The sequence below is a fragment of the Bombina bombina genome, chromosome 7 (assembly GCF_027579735.1).
Source record: "Bombina bombina isolate aBomBom1 chromosome 7, aBomBom1.pri, whole genome shotgun sequence".
In the NCBI taxonomy this organism is placed as follows: domain Eukaryota; kingdom Metazoa; phylum Chordata; class Amphibia; order Anura; family Bombinatoridae; genus Bombina; species Bombina bombina.
In genome coordinates this window covers 405,020,671-405,040,602 of record NC_069505.1, presented here as the reverse complement: position 1 = coordinate 405,040,602, position 19,932 = coordinate 405,020,671, and the positions used below count along the sequence as shown (strand labels likewise).

The window sequence follows — 19,932 nt, the reverse complement described above, 5'->3', positions numbered from 1 at the left end:
AATTTCACCATTACTTACAGACCTGGGAAACAGAATGGCAACGCCGACGGGTTGTCCAGACAAACAGACCTCAGCCCCGCATAACCAGCGGTCTGGACAGCCTTAGCCTGCCCCGAAAAGGGGTCAGACCGTGTCTGCCAGAGTGTTCCACAGAAAGGGAGCACTGTTACAGAAGCATTAGTTATTTTGTTGTGAAGAGCTTATTTCCCAGCAGCAATGCCTGAACCAGCAAGCCAGCGCCTAAGAAGGGCTCCAAAGAAAACCGTAACAAGTATCATTTCATAAAGAGTTAACTCTTTTTTTTCAGCTTTTAGAAACTATTGCCTAAATACACATTTTTGCTGGCCTCAGCTCTAAGTTTAGGGATAACCAATCCCATTGTCTAATCACCTCTGGAGCCAGACTGCTAATTGATAAGATGAACTTGTAAACTTGTTATCTTAAGTACTGTAATCCTATTGTGGCCTGTCAAAGGACAGTGCTCTCTATCTAAATGTGTGATGGGGGATTTTGTGCTTCCCCCCCCTCTCCCCCTGGGAGTGCCCTGTGTGCATGTAACCTTAATAAAAAGCAGGCTGGGCATCCCAGTCCTGAGTTCTTGTTTGACCCTCAATCGCAGCGTTGACTCGTTTTTGTGGGCAGAAGGGTATCCTAGCTGTACTACAGCTAAGGGAGATTATTCTATATTTGCGAGACTCATATAGAATACTATGGAAAGCAGCTTCTCCCCTCTTTAGCAATAGGGATCCAGGCTACTAAGCGGTCCATCTCTCAGCGAGACTAAGGGTAACCGTAACAACTATATTATATATATATATATATATATATATATATATATATATATATATATATATATATAAGTACAAAAAGGAATTAATGCACAAAGTTATCCGTATTCTGTAGTCACAAAGTAGCAAAGCCCTATATAGGGTTGCCACCCGTCCCTTAAAATACAGAACACTTATAAGTTACACATGCTGCAGGGAGTGCAGGGAGGAATATGAATAGTGCTGTCCAGAAACAATACATGTTCCTCCCTGCACACCCTGCAGCATGTGTAACTCATAAGTGTCCAGGAAAACATGGCTGGGGTGGCAACCCTACCTGTAAGGGTACAAGTAATAACAACGGCTGGGTAGGAAAAGTTACTAATTGCTCATATAGAGCTGGGTGCTTTTACGAGTGACAAAAGTGCTCCAAAATGTCCTCAACAGTGAGATCTGTTGGGAACCGCCAACCTCAAATGTCTATGGGCTGTCCGGTCCTAGGATATGTTTGTCCATTTGAGCCCAAAACTGCTCCAAAGATTGACTTGTCTGGCTTGTATCTGGACACGCTGGTTTCAACGTGAGGGTTTCTGCTCTCGTACTCCTCAATATACTCTTTCAGACATTTTCTTTGCGGTTAACTGAGCTTGGTTGATGGCGCTGTCACTCAACCCAAAGTAGCCAACCCAAAATGGTGGAGACTTTACAGGGCTGCCAGTGCAGCTATCTATCTATTGGGTTCTTATAGAGTGCAAACTAATCACCCGTGAGGGTCTTGAGTCACTAAGGGAAGCAGATAGGAGGAGGGGGTGGGCATTCAGTTGAAGAGCCAGGTTTTGAGGTTCTTTCTGAACTTTGTAAGGGAGGTGGATTGTCTGAGGTGCAACAGGAGGATGTTCCATGTCTTAGCTGCCATGTGGGAGAAGGATCTTCTGCCCGCTGTGGATTTGCTGATGCGGGGGATGACTGCCAGTGCTTGGTCGGCCGATCAGAGTTGTCTTGCGGGGGAGTAGAAATTTATGCGGTGGTTGATGTTTTCAGGTCCAATGTTGTGTAGGGCCTTTAACGCGTGGGTAAGGAGCTTGAAGGTGATTTTCTTGTTGATGGGGAGCTAGTGAAGGTTCCTTAGGTGTTCGGTTATGTGGCATTGGCAAGGGATGTCGAGGATGAGTCTGGCTGAGGCGTTCTGGATACGTTGGAGTCTCTTTTGGAGTTTGATGATGGCACCAGAGTAGAGTGTATTGCCTTAGTCCAACCGGCTGCTGACAAGTGTGTGGGTGACTGTTTTCTTGGTTTTGGTAGGGATCCACTTGAAAATTTTCCATAGCAGGTGGAGAATGTGGAAACATTTTGAGGTGATGGCATTGATCTGTCGGTCCATGAAGAGTGAAGAGTCCAGGATGAAGTCTAGAAATCGTGCATGGTCGGTTGGGGTTGGAGGGTGACCGAGGGCTGTGGGCCACCAGGAGTCATCCCATTCAGATTTATTGGGTCCGAGGAGGAGGACTTCGGTTTTGTCTGTGTTCAGTTTGAGACGGTTGTCATTCATCCAGGTGGCGACTGCTGTCAGGCCTTCGGATGTTCTTTTTGGCGGTGGTGGGATCTCGGGTGAGTGAGATGATTAACTGGGTGTTGTCAGCGTAGGAGAGGGGCCATGTAAATGTTGAAGAGGGTGGGGCTCAGCAAAAGCCTTGCGGCACACTGCAGTTGACTGGTGCGGGTTTGGAGCAAAAGTGCAGGAGTCTGACTTTCTGGGTCCTGCCTGTGAGGAAGGAGATGATCCATTCCAGGGCTTTGCTGTGGATGCTGGCGTTGTGTAGGCGGGAGCGGAGGGTGTTGTGGTCAACAGTGTTGAATGGTGCTGAGAGGTCTAGGAGGATGAGGGCGGCGGTTTCTCCTCTGTAGAGCATGGCGCGGATGTCGTCTGTGACGGCGAGGAGGGTGGTCTCGGTGTTGTGGTTGATTCTGAACCCGGATTGGGAGTGGTCCAGGGTGTGGTTGGCCTCAATGTGGTCAATAAGTTGCAAGTTGATGGACTTTTCTATGACTTTGGCCTGGAAGGGGAGTAGAGAGATGGGGCAGTAGTTATTCGGGTCCGTGGGGTCTGCCGAGGGTTTCTTCAGCAGAGATTTCAGTTCTGCATGCTTCCAGACATCCGGGAAGGTGCCGGTTTTGATGGAGCAGTTGATGGTGCGGCGGAGATCAGGGGCGATGGTGTCGCTTGCTTTGTTGAATATGTGATGGGGGGCATGGGTCCAAGGGCGCACCGGATTGGATGGATTTCATGATTCTGTCCTCTGTGGTGAGGGGGCTCCAGATAGTCCGTATGGTGTGTGTGTGGGGGGTGAATTTGGGTGGGGTGTCAGTGGGTGTAGGGGGGTGGGTGGTGGAGTTATGAGGCGTGAAACTGTCATAGATGTCAAGCATCTTGCGGTGAAAATATGCAGCGAGGGTATCGCAGAGGGTGGGATGTCGGTGGTGTCGCTGTTGGGTTTAGAGAATGCCTTGATGACTGAGAACAACTCCTTGCTGTTGTGTGCGTTAGAGTTGATTCTGTCTTGGATGGCTGTTTTTTTGGCGTTTTTTATGAGGTGGTGGTGGGTGGTGATTGCTTCCTTAAAGGCAGCTTTTTCCAGAAGGGTCTTGCTGGATCTCCAGGTTCTTTCCAATTGTCTGCAGTGGCGTTTAGGGTCCTGAAGTGCCGGGGTGAACCAGCTGGCCATGTTAATGGTTTGGCGGCTGGACGGTTTCTTGAGGGGGGGAGGGTGTTGGAGCAGTCTGTAATCCAGCGGTGGAGGTTGCAGGCAGAGGAGTTGGCATCTGTGGAGGAAGGTGGGGAGGATTTGTTTAGGGTGCGGTGCAGTTGGTCTTGGGTGATGTTGTTCCAGTTTCTGCAGGGCGGGTGGTACTGCCGGAGGTGGGTTTGTTGAAGGAGAAGTGTATGCAGTGGTGGTCAGTCCAGAGGAGTTCGGTGATGTGATCAACTGAGATGTGGTTGCTTGCGGAGAAGATCGGGTCGAGCTGCGTGGGTTGGGTAGTTTACGAGTTGCTTCAGTCCGATGGTTCTGAGGTTTTCCAGGAGGGTGGAGGTGTTGTGCTTGTTGAGGCGAGGGCATGGGGTGCAATGTGGTCAGTGATGGAGTTGCAGAAGGCGGGACAAGGTCCGGGAGGTTTGTAGATGAGGGTGCCGCGGAGGGTGGTGTTGGGGTTGACCTGGATCTTGAAGTGTAGGTGTTCCAGGCCTGGTAAGTGGTCGTCGGAACTGGTTGTGACTTGGATGGTGTGTTTGTGGATGATGGAGATGCCTCCTCCAGGTCTGTTGCTGCAGTCTTTGTGCCAGATCTTGTAGCCATCGGGTATTGCAGTGGCGATGTCCGGCACTGATGTGGGGTTCAGCCAGGTCTTGGTGAGGAAGGTGACGTCTGGGGAGGTGGAGTCTAGCAGGTTCCAGATTTCGAGGGCGTGCTTATGGATGGAGCGGGTGTTGAGGAGGATGCAGTTGAGGTAGTTGTTGCTGTTTTTGGGTGGGTTAGTTGGTTGGGTTGTGGTCCGGAGGGAAGAGAAGGAGCAGTTGCGGCAGATGAAGGGTCCGAAGGTGTTGGTTGGGGATGCGTGGTGGCAAGTGGACGATCTACCGGTGTTGAGTGCGTGGAGGGTGCTGGCATCGTAATGGCGGCGGTTTCTGGAGCCAAGGTTAGTGGCGTTGGGTGCGGACGGGCGCTGGAGGGCTTGCCTTTGGAGTGCCAATGGCGCGCCCGCTGTGCTCATCTGCTGCGCGATTGTGCAGCAAGCACCATTAAATGCAGCAGGAAGGTGGGCGGGCTGGTTAGCTGGCAAGCTGAAGTGGGGGTAGGTGTTAAAAGAAAACAGAGAGCAACAAAAATACAGCAAAAATACAGAGGGAGAAGGGAGAGAAGTGCTCAACTCCTAATGGTCAATGTGAAATAGCCAGAAAGAAGAGGTGTAGAGGAGCACCAGCTGAATAAAAGTTCATCTTTATTAGAAAACCAATTTAAAACAAAGTCACGAACATGATGGCAGTTTAAGACAATCAAATGATAGGTCAGACACAGCTATATATATAGTTCAACAATGTTAAAAGTCAAATTTCTTACTTGTCTGGGACTAGTGGAAATTTAAAGATATATACATATTTATAGATATAATAATGCAACAAGTCCAGCACTCACTATACCATTGGGCTTCCGGGGTGCTTCCTATACAATTATCATATATAAAGCCACAGAGAGCACTCGCCGTAATTTTCGTTCAATCAAAGTGGTTTATTTTCAGTGTAAACGTTTTCAATGAGTGACCCCGTCCTCAGACAAATCCAAATAAAACAATCAAGTTTTATCAGGATTTGTCTGAAGACGGGGTAACCCTGAAAACGTTTACACTGAAAATAAACCACTTTGATTGAATGAAAATTACTGTGAGTGCTCTCTGTGGCTTTGTATATATATATATATATATATATATATATATATATATATATATATATATATATATATACTTATTTATTTTTAAATATATACATATATATTTATATATTAGCTCCTAGAAATTTAGAAATTAGGAAGAGTAACATATTTATATAAATACATATATATATATATATATATATATATATATATATTTTTTTTTATATTTATATATATATATATATATCACTTGTAGAATTTAGAGAGAGTCATTATAATTTTAATAACTCTAAAGCACATAATGGGTTTTATATTAAAGTCTACTTGCTTTAAAAAAATAATTATATATAAATATATATATATATATATAAACCTTTGTAATTTGGATTTGTATCATTTATATGCTTTGCTTTATACGCTGTTGTTTTTCCCCCTGTTCTCCCTCATGCCAATAAAAGATTGATGGGTAAAAATAAACCTTCCCTTGTAAGTCAGGCACATCTAAGCTGCCGGACGGATGTCTTCCTTATCAATATACATGAGCCATCTCATTTAGCAGCTCCCGGGACTTGACCGGTGCTAGAAGCTGCACTGTACTGTGACTGCCGCATCCTGCATCTATGTCATTCTCCAGTCACAGCTATGTATCAGAAGCATTTTCTAGCCTCATTCTAAACATACACATGAACGTAGAGAGGCGGCTTTGTGAAGCAATTAAACGATGATGTGTTATGGTACCTCTAGGTAGACTACGATACAGGGCATTAGTACTCATGTCTTTTCTTTTTTTTTCTGTGTCTCTGTTCATCAAGGTGCAGCAGAGGGGATGGAAAAGCATTTGCTAATACCAGAGTTCAGCACGATGGGAAGCGATGAATGGAAAAAATCCGTTTTGCAGCCTTGAAACCACAGAAGCACTCTGAGGACGGTTGCCTAGCTGGGGACACATCACTCTTCCGAGGAATTTCTTCAACGTGGTTTATCAAAAATAATCTGGATTGCTCCAATTTAACGTCAGTCAAATTACAAGATATCCTTTTTGTTTAACCATCTGTGGGTTGTCTTCATTTTTTTGTTGTTATTTTTTTTTTTATTGGGCATCACAGAAGGAAATCAAATAGTGACAATGGGTGACATGAGTAATACAGATTTTTATTCCAAGAACCAAAGAAACGAAGTCAATCATGCATCCGATTTTGGGTGCACACTGCAAGAATTGCGTGAACTTATGGAGCTACGAGGGAGTGAGGGTGTGGTTAAAATTAAGGAATGTTATGGGGACACAGATGGTATCTGCAGACGTTTAAAGACATCTCCCACAGAAGGTAACTTTATATTTATTAGTGATTTGCAGGTATTAGATGTAGAGATTATCTAGAGAAATCAGAATATATATGGGTCAGTTATTATAGTATAATGATGCAATTATTGAGTGCACAATCTACAGGAACTTCTAACCAGACTTGGGAAATTATATTATTTAAAAAAATAATAATAATAATTAAACAAATATTTAAAAAAAAAGGTATATGCTCCTATTTGCATGAGAGTCTATAGTCTACTTAAAATAAATGTATTAAAGGGACACTAAACCCCAAATGTTTTATTTCATGATTCAGATAGAGCATGCAATTTTAAGCAACTTTCTAATTTACCCCTATTATAAATTTTTCTTCGTTCTCGTGCTATCTTTAATTAAAAAAGCAGGAATGTAAAGCTTAGGAGCCAGCCCATTTTTGGTTCAGAACCTGGGTTATGCTTGGTTATTGGTAGTTAAATGTAGCCACTAATAAACAAGCGCTATCCAGGGTGCTGAACCTAAAATGAGATGGCTAAGTTTTACATTCCTGCTTTTTAAATAAAGATAGCAAGAGAACGAAGAAAAATTGTTCATAAATTAGAAAGTTGCTTAAAATTGCTGCTCTATCTGAAGCATGAAAGAAAAAATGTGGGTTTAGTGTCCCTTTAATAAAACTCTTTATAGAATTTTGTACTTTGTAATAATAATTATAGAGAAATATATGACTGGTGAACCCCTATATACAAAACAAAGTTTTTCATAATTATTTAGAAAAATATGTTTTAGCCATAACAGCAATATGCAATATGTTTTATGATTTTTATCAGTTGGGGAACACAAAAGAAAGATGTCATAAACTGCACCATTGTAATTATTTCCCAGAGTTCCCTGCTTTTTAACCACTTGGCTAATAGAAAGGGCAAATGGGCAATGCTTAGCATTGAGTTGCAGTCCCCAGTGACAGGCAAGGGGTCAAAGGAGAAAGCAGTTTTTAAAACTTCTACAAAATATTAGTATTCTGTGTTACCTTAAAGAGACATTCTGGTGTAATATAATATGTTTTATTAAAGCTATTTTTTTCTAAGTAAATTCCCTTTTCTCATTATGTATGTAAGCCCTGCTAAAAGGGTTAACACTTAGGAGTAGATCCCAATCTTTTAGAAAGGCTTATCTTCTGATTTATCTAAAAATATCCCTGTAAACGTTAATGTTGAATTTCATAGAAAAATCATTAGAATCGCGTACATGTTGACCTTCTGCGCCACTCTAGATGACGATGCCCATTGATTGGAGCATACACATGAGGGTTGCCCTTGATTGGCTGACAGTCTGTGCCATCATCTACAGCAGAATAATAATTTGTAAGGTGTACAAATTTGACTCATGGGATTTTATAAAACAAATTTAAAAATAAAAAACACTAGCGAATTACAACAGTTTATGTTCGAATTACAACATCCCTGTAGTCATCTGAAAAGTTGCTGCAAAAAATATGGTCCTAGGATATAGATGTAATAAAATGTTATTAATAAGTTAATTAAATCAAAAATATTAAAAAATTAATTCTATAGGAAAGCTAATTTGTGTAGCATAAATGTTTTTTTAATATATGAATTTATTAGCCCCTTCCATTTATTTTTTTTAAAAAAATAGCATGGGCATAAATACTATCTAGATTTTTTTGATAAACAATTTAACACTTTAAGGGCCAGGTTAAGAGTTGAGCACAAACGTTTGTGCGCAAGCGATAAGGGGTTAATCGCGGGTGTTTGCACGCTTCAGGTTTATTGCTTGTATTACAAGTTGAAAGTAAACGTGATCGCTTGAGCGCAGTTCAAGTTAACGCTCGTCGGGTAAAACACATCAAAAAGACATTACAAAGTACTGTTGCACTCATAATAACACCATCTAATAAAAATTATTTTAAAAAAATATTGCACCCAAAAGTTACAAGGGCTCAAAGATATGAGATGTCAGGTGTTAGAGAGAAAAGGCAGACAAAGGGCTTTAACCCCTTAGTGACCAGACTATTTTTCAATTTTCTTACCGTTAAGGACCAGGGCTATTTTTACATTTCTGCAGTGTTTGTGTTTAGCTGTAATTTTCCTCTTACTCATTTACTGTACCCACACATATTAAATACGTTACCATTAAATGGGCTTTCTAAAGATACCATTGTTTTTACCATATCATATAATTTACTGTAAAAAATATATAAATTTGATAAAAAAAAATTGAAGGAAACACATTTTTTTTTTACTTTGACCCCCAAAATCTGTTGCACATCTACAACCACCAAAAAACACCAATGCTAAATAGTTTCTAAATTTTGTCCCGAGTTTAGAAATACCCAATGTTTACATGTTCTTTGCTTTTTTTGCAAGTTATAGGGCCATAAATACAAGTAGCACTTTGCTATTTCCAAACCATTTTTTTCTCAAAATTACCGATAGTTACATTGTAACACTGATATAGAATCCCTGAATAACCCTTTACATGTATATATTTTTTTTAGTTGACAGCCCAAAGTTTTATTCTAGGTCTTTTTTGGTATATTTCATGCCACCATTTCACAGCCAAATGCGATTAAATAAAAAAAAATTGTTAACTTTTTCACAAACTTTAGGTTTCTCACTGAAATTATTTAAAAACATCTTGTGCAATTATGGCACAAATGGTTGTAAATGATTCTCTGGGATCCCCTTTGTTCAGAAATAGCAGACATATATGGTTTTGGCATTGCTTTTTGGTAATTAGAAGGCCGCTAAATTCAGCTGCACACTACACTTGTATTATGCCCAGCAGTGAAGGGGTTAATTAGGGAGTTTGTAGGGCTAATTTTAGCTTTAGTGTAGAGATTATCCTCCCACCTGACACATCCCAACCCCTGATCACTCTCTGATACCTCTCAAACAGCTCTCTTGCATCTCCCACCCTCAATGGTCACCCCCATTTTAAGTACTGGCAGAAAGTCTGCTAATATAAAAATAAAGGTTTTTTTGTTTGTTTTTAATATTATTTTTTTAAATATATTTTCTGCAGTGTAGGATCCCCCATTACCCCCAACCTCCCTGATCCCCCCAAACAGCTCTCTAACCCTCCCCCCTCTACCTATTTGCCACCATCTTAGGTACTGGCAGCTGCCCCCCCCCCCCCCATTATCATACCCCCTCCCCCTCCCAGATCCCTTTCCAGACACGAATCCCACATAGGATTCCCCTCTCCCTTCTTCTCCCTCCTCCCCCTCCCTCCTGACGTGCTGTAGCGTAGTGTAGCGTTCCCGTTCCTCCTGTACCGCCCTCCTCCCATCTTGCCCCGCCTCCTCCAGCGATGGGCCGCCCACCCACCACTCTCCCAAGCCACCAATGATCGGTTACTGCCTAAAGGGTATTGCACAATGCCTCAATATTGAGGCATCGCTGCAATACCCTGAGAGCAGCTGGAAGCAATTGCAATCGCTTCCAGTGCTCAATTTGACGACGACGTGCCAGGTACATCCATGGTCCTTAACTGCTGTTTTTTGGAGGACGTACCTGGCACGTCCACGGTCGTTAAGGGGTTAACATAGAGATACATGCATATATATGTCTAAATATGTGTACATATGTATTTATGTATGTATATGTGCATTTGCAGACAAATACACACATATAAAAGTATATGTACACACATAAGACATATATATAAGTGCATTGAAGCAATATTTATGCAATATTCATTTTTAAAAAGGTTTTAACTATGCAATTACTGTAAATATTCCAATGTTTTGCACATAGCAGAATAAAGTATTTATAAATAGATATTCCTATATATATTTGTATATATCTATACCTATATATAATCATCTATATACTGTATATATTTATATAGGTACAGGTTTTATATAAATATATATTGTTCCAAAATACCATCAGATATATATCGAAATATTTATTTATGAATACATAGAACATATTCTTCTATGTGAAGAACATTGGAATGGGAAATATTCATGTTTTCATGTTGGGCTAGCGCACTTGAGAATATGCGATCATGTTTGCGCAAGAGTGGGGTGTTAGGTTTTTTCAACTTTTTTGCTCCATTGACTTCTATGGGAAAATTCATAAACGTGCACACGATATTTTAAGTTTGGCTTTTTGTACTCATCGGGTTAGCGTGATTGAAAACAGTTTACTTTCAACTCATAATACGAGTGCAACCCGACACGTGTAAAGAGCTTACATCTAGCGTATTTAACGCTCAAGCAGGTGCATTAATTAGTATTCCTCTTGTAATCTGGCCCAAAATGTATTTAAATAATCCAGTAGCTGCCTAGCAATCTGGCATATGCACCAGTAGAATGACTTTACAATATCAAGCGCAAATACAAGTTGAAAGAAAATTAAACTCATAGTATAATCCCCAGTAAACAGTTTAATAAATTAATATATAAAACATTGTAATAAAGATTCATTATTTATTTTGTTAGTCTTTTGCTGTAGACTACATCTGAATTGTTCTAAAGAGAAGCTGGAATTGAAATTATTTCACTTAGTATGCAGTTACTGACCCAGCAACATGCTACACGCTTTTTTTTTTTTAAGCAGTGCACAGTTTTAAAATATTTATTTTAAATGCAGCTTTTTTGCAGTACAGTGCTTAATTACTGTTATATAGTATATGCATTTATAATATGCTAGTATAATTTTAGTTAAAGTTACAAGCATAGTTAGCTAACCATTATTTATTACAAATCATATACACATTTAATTATATAATGACCTTAATTAAAACAAAACAAAAATAATCCACCGGCTAATGAGAAATAGAGAGGTGCACTCAATAATAAACCAGTTCACACACTGACTACAAAACCAGTTAACAAATTAACCAGTTGGATCTTCATGAATATATTCAGTAACAGCTTCTCTGGAAAATGCTGGTCTGGCATAAACTCTGAAAGAAGAAAGAAAATAATGAAGATTCTTTAAAGTGCAGTAAACAAAATACCCACTGACAGGCATTTCTCAAATAGGAAGCGTCTTCAGAAGCTCACAATGCCATATAGGAACATTGTCAGCCTGCAACAGCTTTTCCCTATGCGAGCCACACTACGAGGGCAACATCAACTATAAACAGTAACAAAGCTGCTTAGATAAAATATTTATTGCATGAAACCAGCACAATTACACTTTATACAACACATGCTGCTGTTTATGTATTTTATTGATATTTGTATCGTTGTTTTATGTGTATAATATACCTCTGTGAATTTGCAGGGATCAGGCTAATGGGGTGTGGCCTGGGCAAATTCTGAAATATCCTGGAAGTGGGTACAAATTTTGGGGTTGTGGAGCCTGTGAAGTGTTATCCAGTTTTTGGCATATTTGTCTGAGAAACGGTTAAACAGAGAGACAGACAGTTAAACAATTTTAAATTCAGAACAATCCCGAAAATTGTGGGACAGTTAAGACTTTTGATCCCAAACGTGTTTTCTGTCTCTGTTCCTAAAACATTAGATGAACTGAAACAAATGTTGAAGCTTTTTGTAAGAAGCAGTTATAATGTAAAGAAAGACAAAAAAAACATATAATAAACGATAAATATTAATTCACAATTTAAAGTATACACAAAGGGTTAAAGAAACGTGGAATTGACTAAAATAAGTTAATGCCATCTGGGTTTTTAAATTTTTAAAATCAATACATTTTTAAATAGAAAAAGCCTATGTCATGTTACGTAACAGCGTTTGTACTAGTCAACGTCCTATTCGGATCCATTAGTGTTCACTGTGCAAAGACATTACATGGCTGCTCGCCTGATTTTGTTTGGCTTTTCTTTCCTATCCATTAATATAATCACTCAATTATAGTATACAATGAAAAATACGACTTAAAAACACAAAAACCTATGAGAATTAGGCATTTAAAAAGCTTTTCAAGGGTGTTTTACACAGATTTTCACCGACCTTCATGGAAGTAAAATACGAAAGTAAAACATAATGGCTAATTGAATCAATATTAATGATGACTGCCTAATGCGTTTGAATGCAGGTTTTTTTTCACTTGATCAAGTAGATCAATTTATGACGTGTTCAAATAACAATTTCACATCATTTGTGAGTAAATTTACAATGAGCCATTTGCTAAAAATTCAAATACTGAATTGCATTCAAAACAAAACATTCTGATAACCAGGTGTTTATTGCGTTTACATGTCAGGGTTTATTCATATTTTAACTGAGCATGCACAAATATAACATTGATTTAGAAAAAAAAATCTGTTATTTCAATAAGCATAATATGGGCTTTCAAGATAAATTTATGTGAAAATCTGCTCAAAAAAGGGATATTTCACTTAAAGGGACAGTATACTCCAGAATTTTTTTGTTTAAAAAAATAGATAATCCCTTTATTACCCATTACCCAGTTTTGCATAACTGACACTTTTATATTAATATACTTAATTAATTAATTACCTTGTATCTAAGCCTCTATAGACTGCCCCATTATTTCAGTTCTTTTGACAGACTTGCATTTCAGCCAATGGGGGATATTTATAAAAGGTATGTCAGACCTGATCCGACAGTGCGGATCAGGACCGGCATACCTCGCTGAATGCAGAGAGCAATACGCTCTCCGTATTCAGCATTGCACCAGCAGCTCTTGTGAGCTGCTGGTGCAACGCTGCCCCCTGCAGACGCCAGGAGGGGGGTGTCAATTAACCCGATCGTACTCGATCGGGTTGAATTCCGGCGATCTCTATCCGCCTGCTCAGAGCAGGCGGACAGTGTTATGGAGCAGTGGTCTTTAAACCGCTGCTTGATAACTGCTGTTTCTGGCGAGTCTGAAAACTCGCCAGAAACACGGGCCCTCAAGCTCAATTCGGAGCTTGATAAATGGGCCTCAATCAGTGCCCTATCATAAGTAACTTCACGTGCGTGAGCACAATATAATTTATATGAAACACATGACCTAACTCCCTCTAGCTGTGAAAAACTGTCAAATGCAGGCGGCCTTCAAGGGCTTAGAAATTCACATATGAGGTTTAGCCATATGGTAATTTGGCTAAACCTCATATGTTAATTTCTAAGCCACCAATCAACAATCACTACCTAGGTGTAGCCACTATTCAGCAAGCACTACCCAGGTGCTGAACCAAAAATGATCTGTCTCCTAAGCTTAGATTCCTGCTTTTTCAAATAAAGATAGCAAGAGAATAAAGACAAATTAATAATAGGAGTAAATTAGAAAATTGCTTAAAATTGCTGCTCTATCTGAATCAAGTAAGAAACAATTTTGGTTTTGTTTCCCTTTAAAGACCAAATGGTGACATTGAGTCTGTATGTTGTTTGATAGTGTGTGGTGTGGCTAATAAGTGACATATCTGCAGTTAACCCATTGTTCTCCAGAACTATAGAGATACGTGCATATGTATCTCTAAGCGTGTTTAATGGGTACAGTGAATATGTGTTTGCTGGGTTGTTGATTTCAATAAATCGCTTATTATTATGTTTTTTCTAACTTGTATTAAATGAGCAGATAATGTTTGTACTTGTTTGGGGTACTCGGTAATAAGTTTAAAAGTGTTTTCTAGGGGGGGGGGTATTTAAGTCCTTTTAGTTGTGGATAAATAGTTGTGAAAATGTTTTGATAATTATTGATAAGACGATGTGATCAGAACAAATAGGACTGGCTTGTGTTAACGATTTTTTCGTTGTTGCAAAACCAGTAAAAATACATTTTCGAAATGCAGGTAACAAAAAAAAATGACAAAATGAGTGTTTGATGTCAGTGGTAGTTTAGGGGGGTCAGTACAGTATAATTGTCTTGGTTTAAATTTACGGATTCAGAACTAATGAGTGTGTAATATAGGGGTGTATAAAAGAGAGTGAGAAATAGACTCAAAGTCTAAAGTCTGGCTTTGTGTTGTGGGAGTATTTTACTGCAGGGCTATTGCAAGTGTTTGATGGAGTGGTGAGTGGCATTTCTTTCTAATTGTGCTGCCATCTAACATACACAAGCGTGCTGACCTGCTTGTCTCCAATATGTTTAGCAGAAGGATCCTCACAGCTAGAATTATCATACTGATTATAGTAATAAGCTTAAATATGTCATGTGTAGTGATGTCATTTGGGAACTGATCTGCTACTATCACTCTATTGTAAAAAAAATCGGGGTCAATTTATTAAATGTCGGACGGACATGATTCCCTGTAGCGAATCATGTCTGCCCAGCATTGCTAAATGCCGACAGAATACGCTGTCAGCATTTAACATTGCACAAGCATTTCTTGTGAAATGTTTGTGCAATGCGGCCCCATGCACATTCGCGGCCAATTGGCCGCTAACAGGGGGTGTCAATCATCCCAATCGTATCAGATTGGGATGATTGCAGTCCACCACCTTTCAAGTTAAGGAGCAACGTTCTTACCACCGCTGCTTCTTTACTTCTGCGAGCCGGAAGCTACAGGCGTAGAATGCAGCATCCGCTGCTTAGTAAATCAAACCCATCATCTACTTCCAAAAGTATTTCTTACTAACGTTTACAAATACCAGCCATTACAGAGTCTGTATTTCTGTGTATATTCTATATTACTTACACTGATTCTAATTTTACAATTACTGGCCCAGGTTGCAGAACTGAATGTAGACCACCATAGGCAAAAGTTAAAATATGGTCCTCGGATTAAGTGAACTCCTGGTGCCCGGTGAATGCACCACTAATATACACAATCGTTGTTACCAGCCCACATACAGATATTTTTTGGGTAGCCAGGTGTATATAAAACAAATTATGAGTTGATAAGTGGGTATTGCAAATGTTTTATTACTCAACCTGCCATAAAGGTGTCCCTTTAAGACAAATATCTTAGTCAGCTGCTTACATTGGCTGATGAGTACCAGTCGGTTGGCAGTGCTCATATTGTTACTGTATTTTTGAAATGTAAATGAAACAAAAGCCTCATATTCGCCATTTTGTATTTAGATGTGCTCAGTATCCACTTAAAGGGACAGTTTACACCAGAATTTTTATTGTTTTAAAAGATAGTTAATCCCTTTATTACCCATTCCCCAGTTTTGCATAACCAACACAGTTATATTAATATACTTTTTTACCTCTGTGATTACTTTGTATCTAAGCCTCTGCAAACTGCTCCCTTATCTCAGTTCTTTTGACAGACTTGCAGTTTAGCCAATCAGTGCTGGCTCCCAGGTAACTTCACGTGCATGAGCACAGTGTTATCTATATGAAACACATGAACTAACACCCTCAAGTGGTGAAAAACTGTTAAAATGCATTCTGAAAAGAGGTGGCCTTCAAGGTCTAATAAATTAGCATATGAACCTCCTAGGTTAAGCTTTCAACTAAGAATACCAAGAGAACAAAGCAAAATTGGAGATAAAAGTAAATTGGAAAATTGTTTAAAATTACATTCCGTATCTGAATCATGAAAGTTTATTTTGGACTAGACTGTCCCTTTAAGTCTTTTTTGCAGATCAATTTATCTTCAAATAAATGTAAATGAAATGTTCTGAAGAGCAGCATTATGTTTATGAAGCAGCAATTCCTTTAATGCCTTAACACACCATTATAAAATAAGACATCATGGTCTGAGGAGCTCTCTGTGATTTCTTTGTTAGTAAAATATATCATCAATATACTTTCCACTTACACCAGTTTTACAACAATTTCACTATTTAGTTTTATACATTGAGTTTGTAGCTCTATAACAAACTTTATTGGTATGTACAAACTGACAAACATAATCACAAACATTTTAGTCACGTTCTTATAGGGACAGCGTCCTGTAAAATGTTCTTCCCTTTAATGTGTTCCCAGTGATGGACATTACATGGAGTGTATTAAATTGTTTATAAATAGCTTATTCACCTTTATTTTGTCTACTGATTTTGCTTGTATAATCTGTTACCTATAATCAAAATTTCAATACTTAAGTATTGGCTATAGAAAAGCTACGTAGACAAGAACCCGCAGAAGAAACAGTTGGTGGTGGGAGTGAAATGTACTAAAATGTTCATTTTCAGTTGTTCTCCCTAAATATTGGGCTTTGGTCTACAGACAGAGATAAGATAAGGAATAATTTCTGTGTATAGAAAACGATAAGATAAGGAGATTGGATCTTTCTACAACTTCAGCCCATTTTAATTGGTTGTGGTTTCAAAGATCATGAAAGAAAATAATGTGTTTTATGTCCCTTTGATAATAATAATAATTCATAATTCAGTTAGAGCATACAATTAAAAGAACATACAATTTACTTCTGTTGTCAAATTTACTTTGGTCTTTTATTTTTTTATTGTCATTCCATAATATTGATGATGGAAAGTCATATCATAAATATCAACTTACTCACAAGTCATAAACGATCTATTGAAAAAAATCACAAAGCAAAATAAATACATTATATAAAAATTCTCACTTTCATTTGGATACACAAAAAAAAGACAAGAAATTATTTCAATCTTTTTTTATTTACATTTTCTTTTTTTTACTGGACATTAACCAATAGAATAAAAATAACTTTATTTTATCTAAACATTAATTGTAAAAGAATGAATCAACTTCTCTTGTTACATATAAAAAAAAAACTCTGCCCTCTCTATCTTATTGTCTGAAACGTACTAAAAAGTCAAGAAGATAAAAAGGGGCATATTTATCAAGATCCATACGGAGCTTGATGCCCCATGTTTCCCGCAAGCCTTCCATAACCTGTCCGCCTGCTCTGAGGTGGCGGACAGAAATCAACCCAATCGAATACAATCGGGTTGATTGACACCCCCTGCTAGCGGCTGATTGGCCGCAAATCTGCAGGGGGCGGCATTGCACGAGCAGTTCACAAGAACTGCTGGTGCAATGATAAATGCAGAGAGCGTATGCTGTCAGCATTTATCGATGTGCAGCGGACATGATCCGCAATATTGGATCATGTCCGCTCGCACCATAATAAATAGGCCCCAAAATGTTGACTTTACTCTTTTTTTCTCTTTCATCTTTTTTCCACCACCCCCCCTTCCCTGTGTTTTTTTCTTCCTTCCATTTTTTCACTTTTTTTCCATCTTTAGAAAATTTTACTCTCAAAAGACAAAATTAAAGTTTGCCTTTTCCAGCATTTTAGATTTTTTAGAACCTTCAAATCCAATAGTTTAATATCCACCCCATTTGCATATACATCTCCGTGCTCTGTAATCAGAAGTAACTTCCGCATCAAATCGCTCCACAATCAGTTGATTGTTGATTTTTTTTTCAACTGGATTTTACTTTTTTTTTAAATTCCAAATGTTCTTTGTGACATTTGTTAAAGATCAGGAAGATAGTCTCAGGAGCAGGCACGTGTCTGAAACATTATATGGCAACCGTTTTAAAAGAATGCTTTTAACAATGTTATACACTGTTGTGCATATAGTGCTCAAAAGTGTATAACAACTACTGCGATATAGTTCTATGGACACATACCCACTCCTAAGCCTGCCTACCTGCTCTTAAGCAAAGGATATGAAGAGAACAAAGAAAAATTTATAATATAAATACATTGGAAAGGTTTTTAAAATTGTATGCTTAGTCTGCATCATGAAAGAAAATGTGTTTCATGTCGCTTTAAATCTGATGAAACATGAGTCAAAGTAAGCACCTAAAATGTGGCTTCTGTATAGTAACATAGTAGATAAGGTTGAAAAAAGACTGAAGTCCATCGAGTTCAACCTATACAAATCTAAAATACTTAAAAAAAAGCTCCAGTTAAGCTTAAATAACCCCACTAAAAGGTGATCCATTTAATACTAGCAATCATATCCATGAATTTTGTTTGTATACAGAAATGTATCCTGACTATTTTTAAATGTATCTAGGGTATTGGCATTCACTATCTCCTTTGGTAATGAGTTCCACAATTTTATTGCTCTTACAGTGAAAAAACGTTGTATGTATAGATCTAACTTATATTAGTCAGTTTCACAAATAATTTTACAATAAAATTAATGTACGCAGAGAAATGTCAGATCACATGGTACATAATTTAAAAAGCCAGTACACTCCCCTATACAGAGCTAAATTACAAGTGCCGTGCTATTGTTAGCGCGAGATGCAATAAGCAATATTGCAGCAGTGCTAACTTGTGCTTACAAGTTAAAAGCATGTAAGCGTGTTCACTCAGGCACAAACTAAATTAGTACATTGGGTTTGAACAAGTAAAGACCAAGGGGTTGATTTATTAAGCAGCGGATGCTGCATCGACGTCTGGTCCGCAAGAAGCAGCGGTCGTATTACACACGCTAACCCACCCATGTTAAAAGCTTACTATTTAGTGCACCACTTGTAATCTAGTTTAGTCTTTTAGACTTGTAATCTAGTCAGTCTGCCCATTCTCCTTTGACATCAACAAGGCATTTTGTTCCACACAACTGCCGCTCACTGGATATTTTCTCTTTTCTGGACAATTCTCTGTAAACCCTAGAGATGGTTGTGGGTGAAAATCACAGTAGATCAGTAGTTTTTTAAATACTCAGACCAGCCCGTCTGGCACCAACAACCATGCCACGTTCAAAGTCACTTAAATCCCCTTTCTTCCCCATTCTGATGCTCGGTTTGAACTTCAGCAAGTCATCTTCACCACGTCTAGATGCCTAAATGCATTGAGTTGCTGCCATGTGATTGGCTGATTAGCAATTTGTGTTACCAAGCAATTGAACAGGTGTACCTAATAAAGTGGCCGGTTAGTGTATATATAGTTTACTAGTCAGGGGTTTAAAGTCAACTCAATGTTATTGATAGGAAAAGTCACAATTTGTACTCATCTGCTGCAATTTCTTACTTATCCGGGACTAGTGGAAATTTTAAGCCTTGTGTTTATATATGTGTGTGTGTGCGTGTATGTGTGTGTGGGTATATGTGTGTGTGTGTGTATGTTGCGCGTGTATATGTGTGTATGTGTGTGTGTGTATATGTGTGTGTGTGTGTGTGTGTGGGTATGTGTGTATGTGTGTGTATTTGTACATTAAGCCACCAATCAGCAAGCACTACCAAGGTGCTAAACCAAAGATGAGCTTCCTGCTTTTCAAGTAAAGATACCAAGAGAACAAAGAAAATTGATAATAGGAATGAATGAGAAAGTTGCTTAAAATCGCTGCTCTATCTAAATCATAAAAGAAAAAAATTGGGTTCAGTATTCCTTTAATGAATGAGTCAACTGAAAAGGATTCACAGCTTCTCTATATCGGCCACATCCCCTGGGATCCCAGTAGATTGGCAGAACAATTATTAGACCCATTTTCCTGAATACCTACACCTGTTTATATATTTGAATTATTGCATAATGGTCCCGTTCCATTTTTTTTAATGTTTGATAGAGAGCTAAAACTTTTTTTTTTTTCAATTTCTATCACATCCCTTGCCCTGCTAATGACTTTAATAAATAACTGATCTAACTTTATAAAGCTATGTGT

General features: G+C 38.7%; 1 protein-coding gene across 1 annotated transcript in view; it reads left to right on the top strand.

The window, feature by feature from the left end:
• The first annotated feature begins 6,278 nt into the window (after positions 1-6,278).
• Positions 6,279-19,932, top strand: part of ATP2B2 (ATPase plasma membrane Ca2+ transporting 2) — a 403,776-nt gene continuing 390,122 nt past the window's right edge. The window contains exon 1 of the mRNA XM_053689420.1: positions 6,279-6,516. Within this exon, the coding sequence (XP_053545395.1) occupies positions 6,318-6,516 (199 nt within the window). The 5' untranslated portion in view covers positions 6,279-6,317. The remainder of the gene's footprint in view (positions 6,517-19,932) is intronic.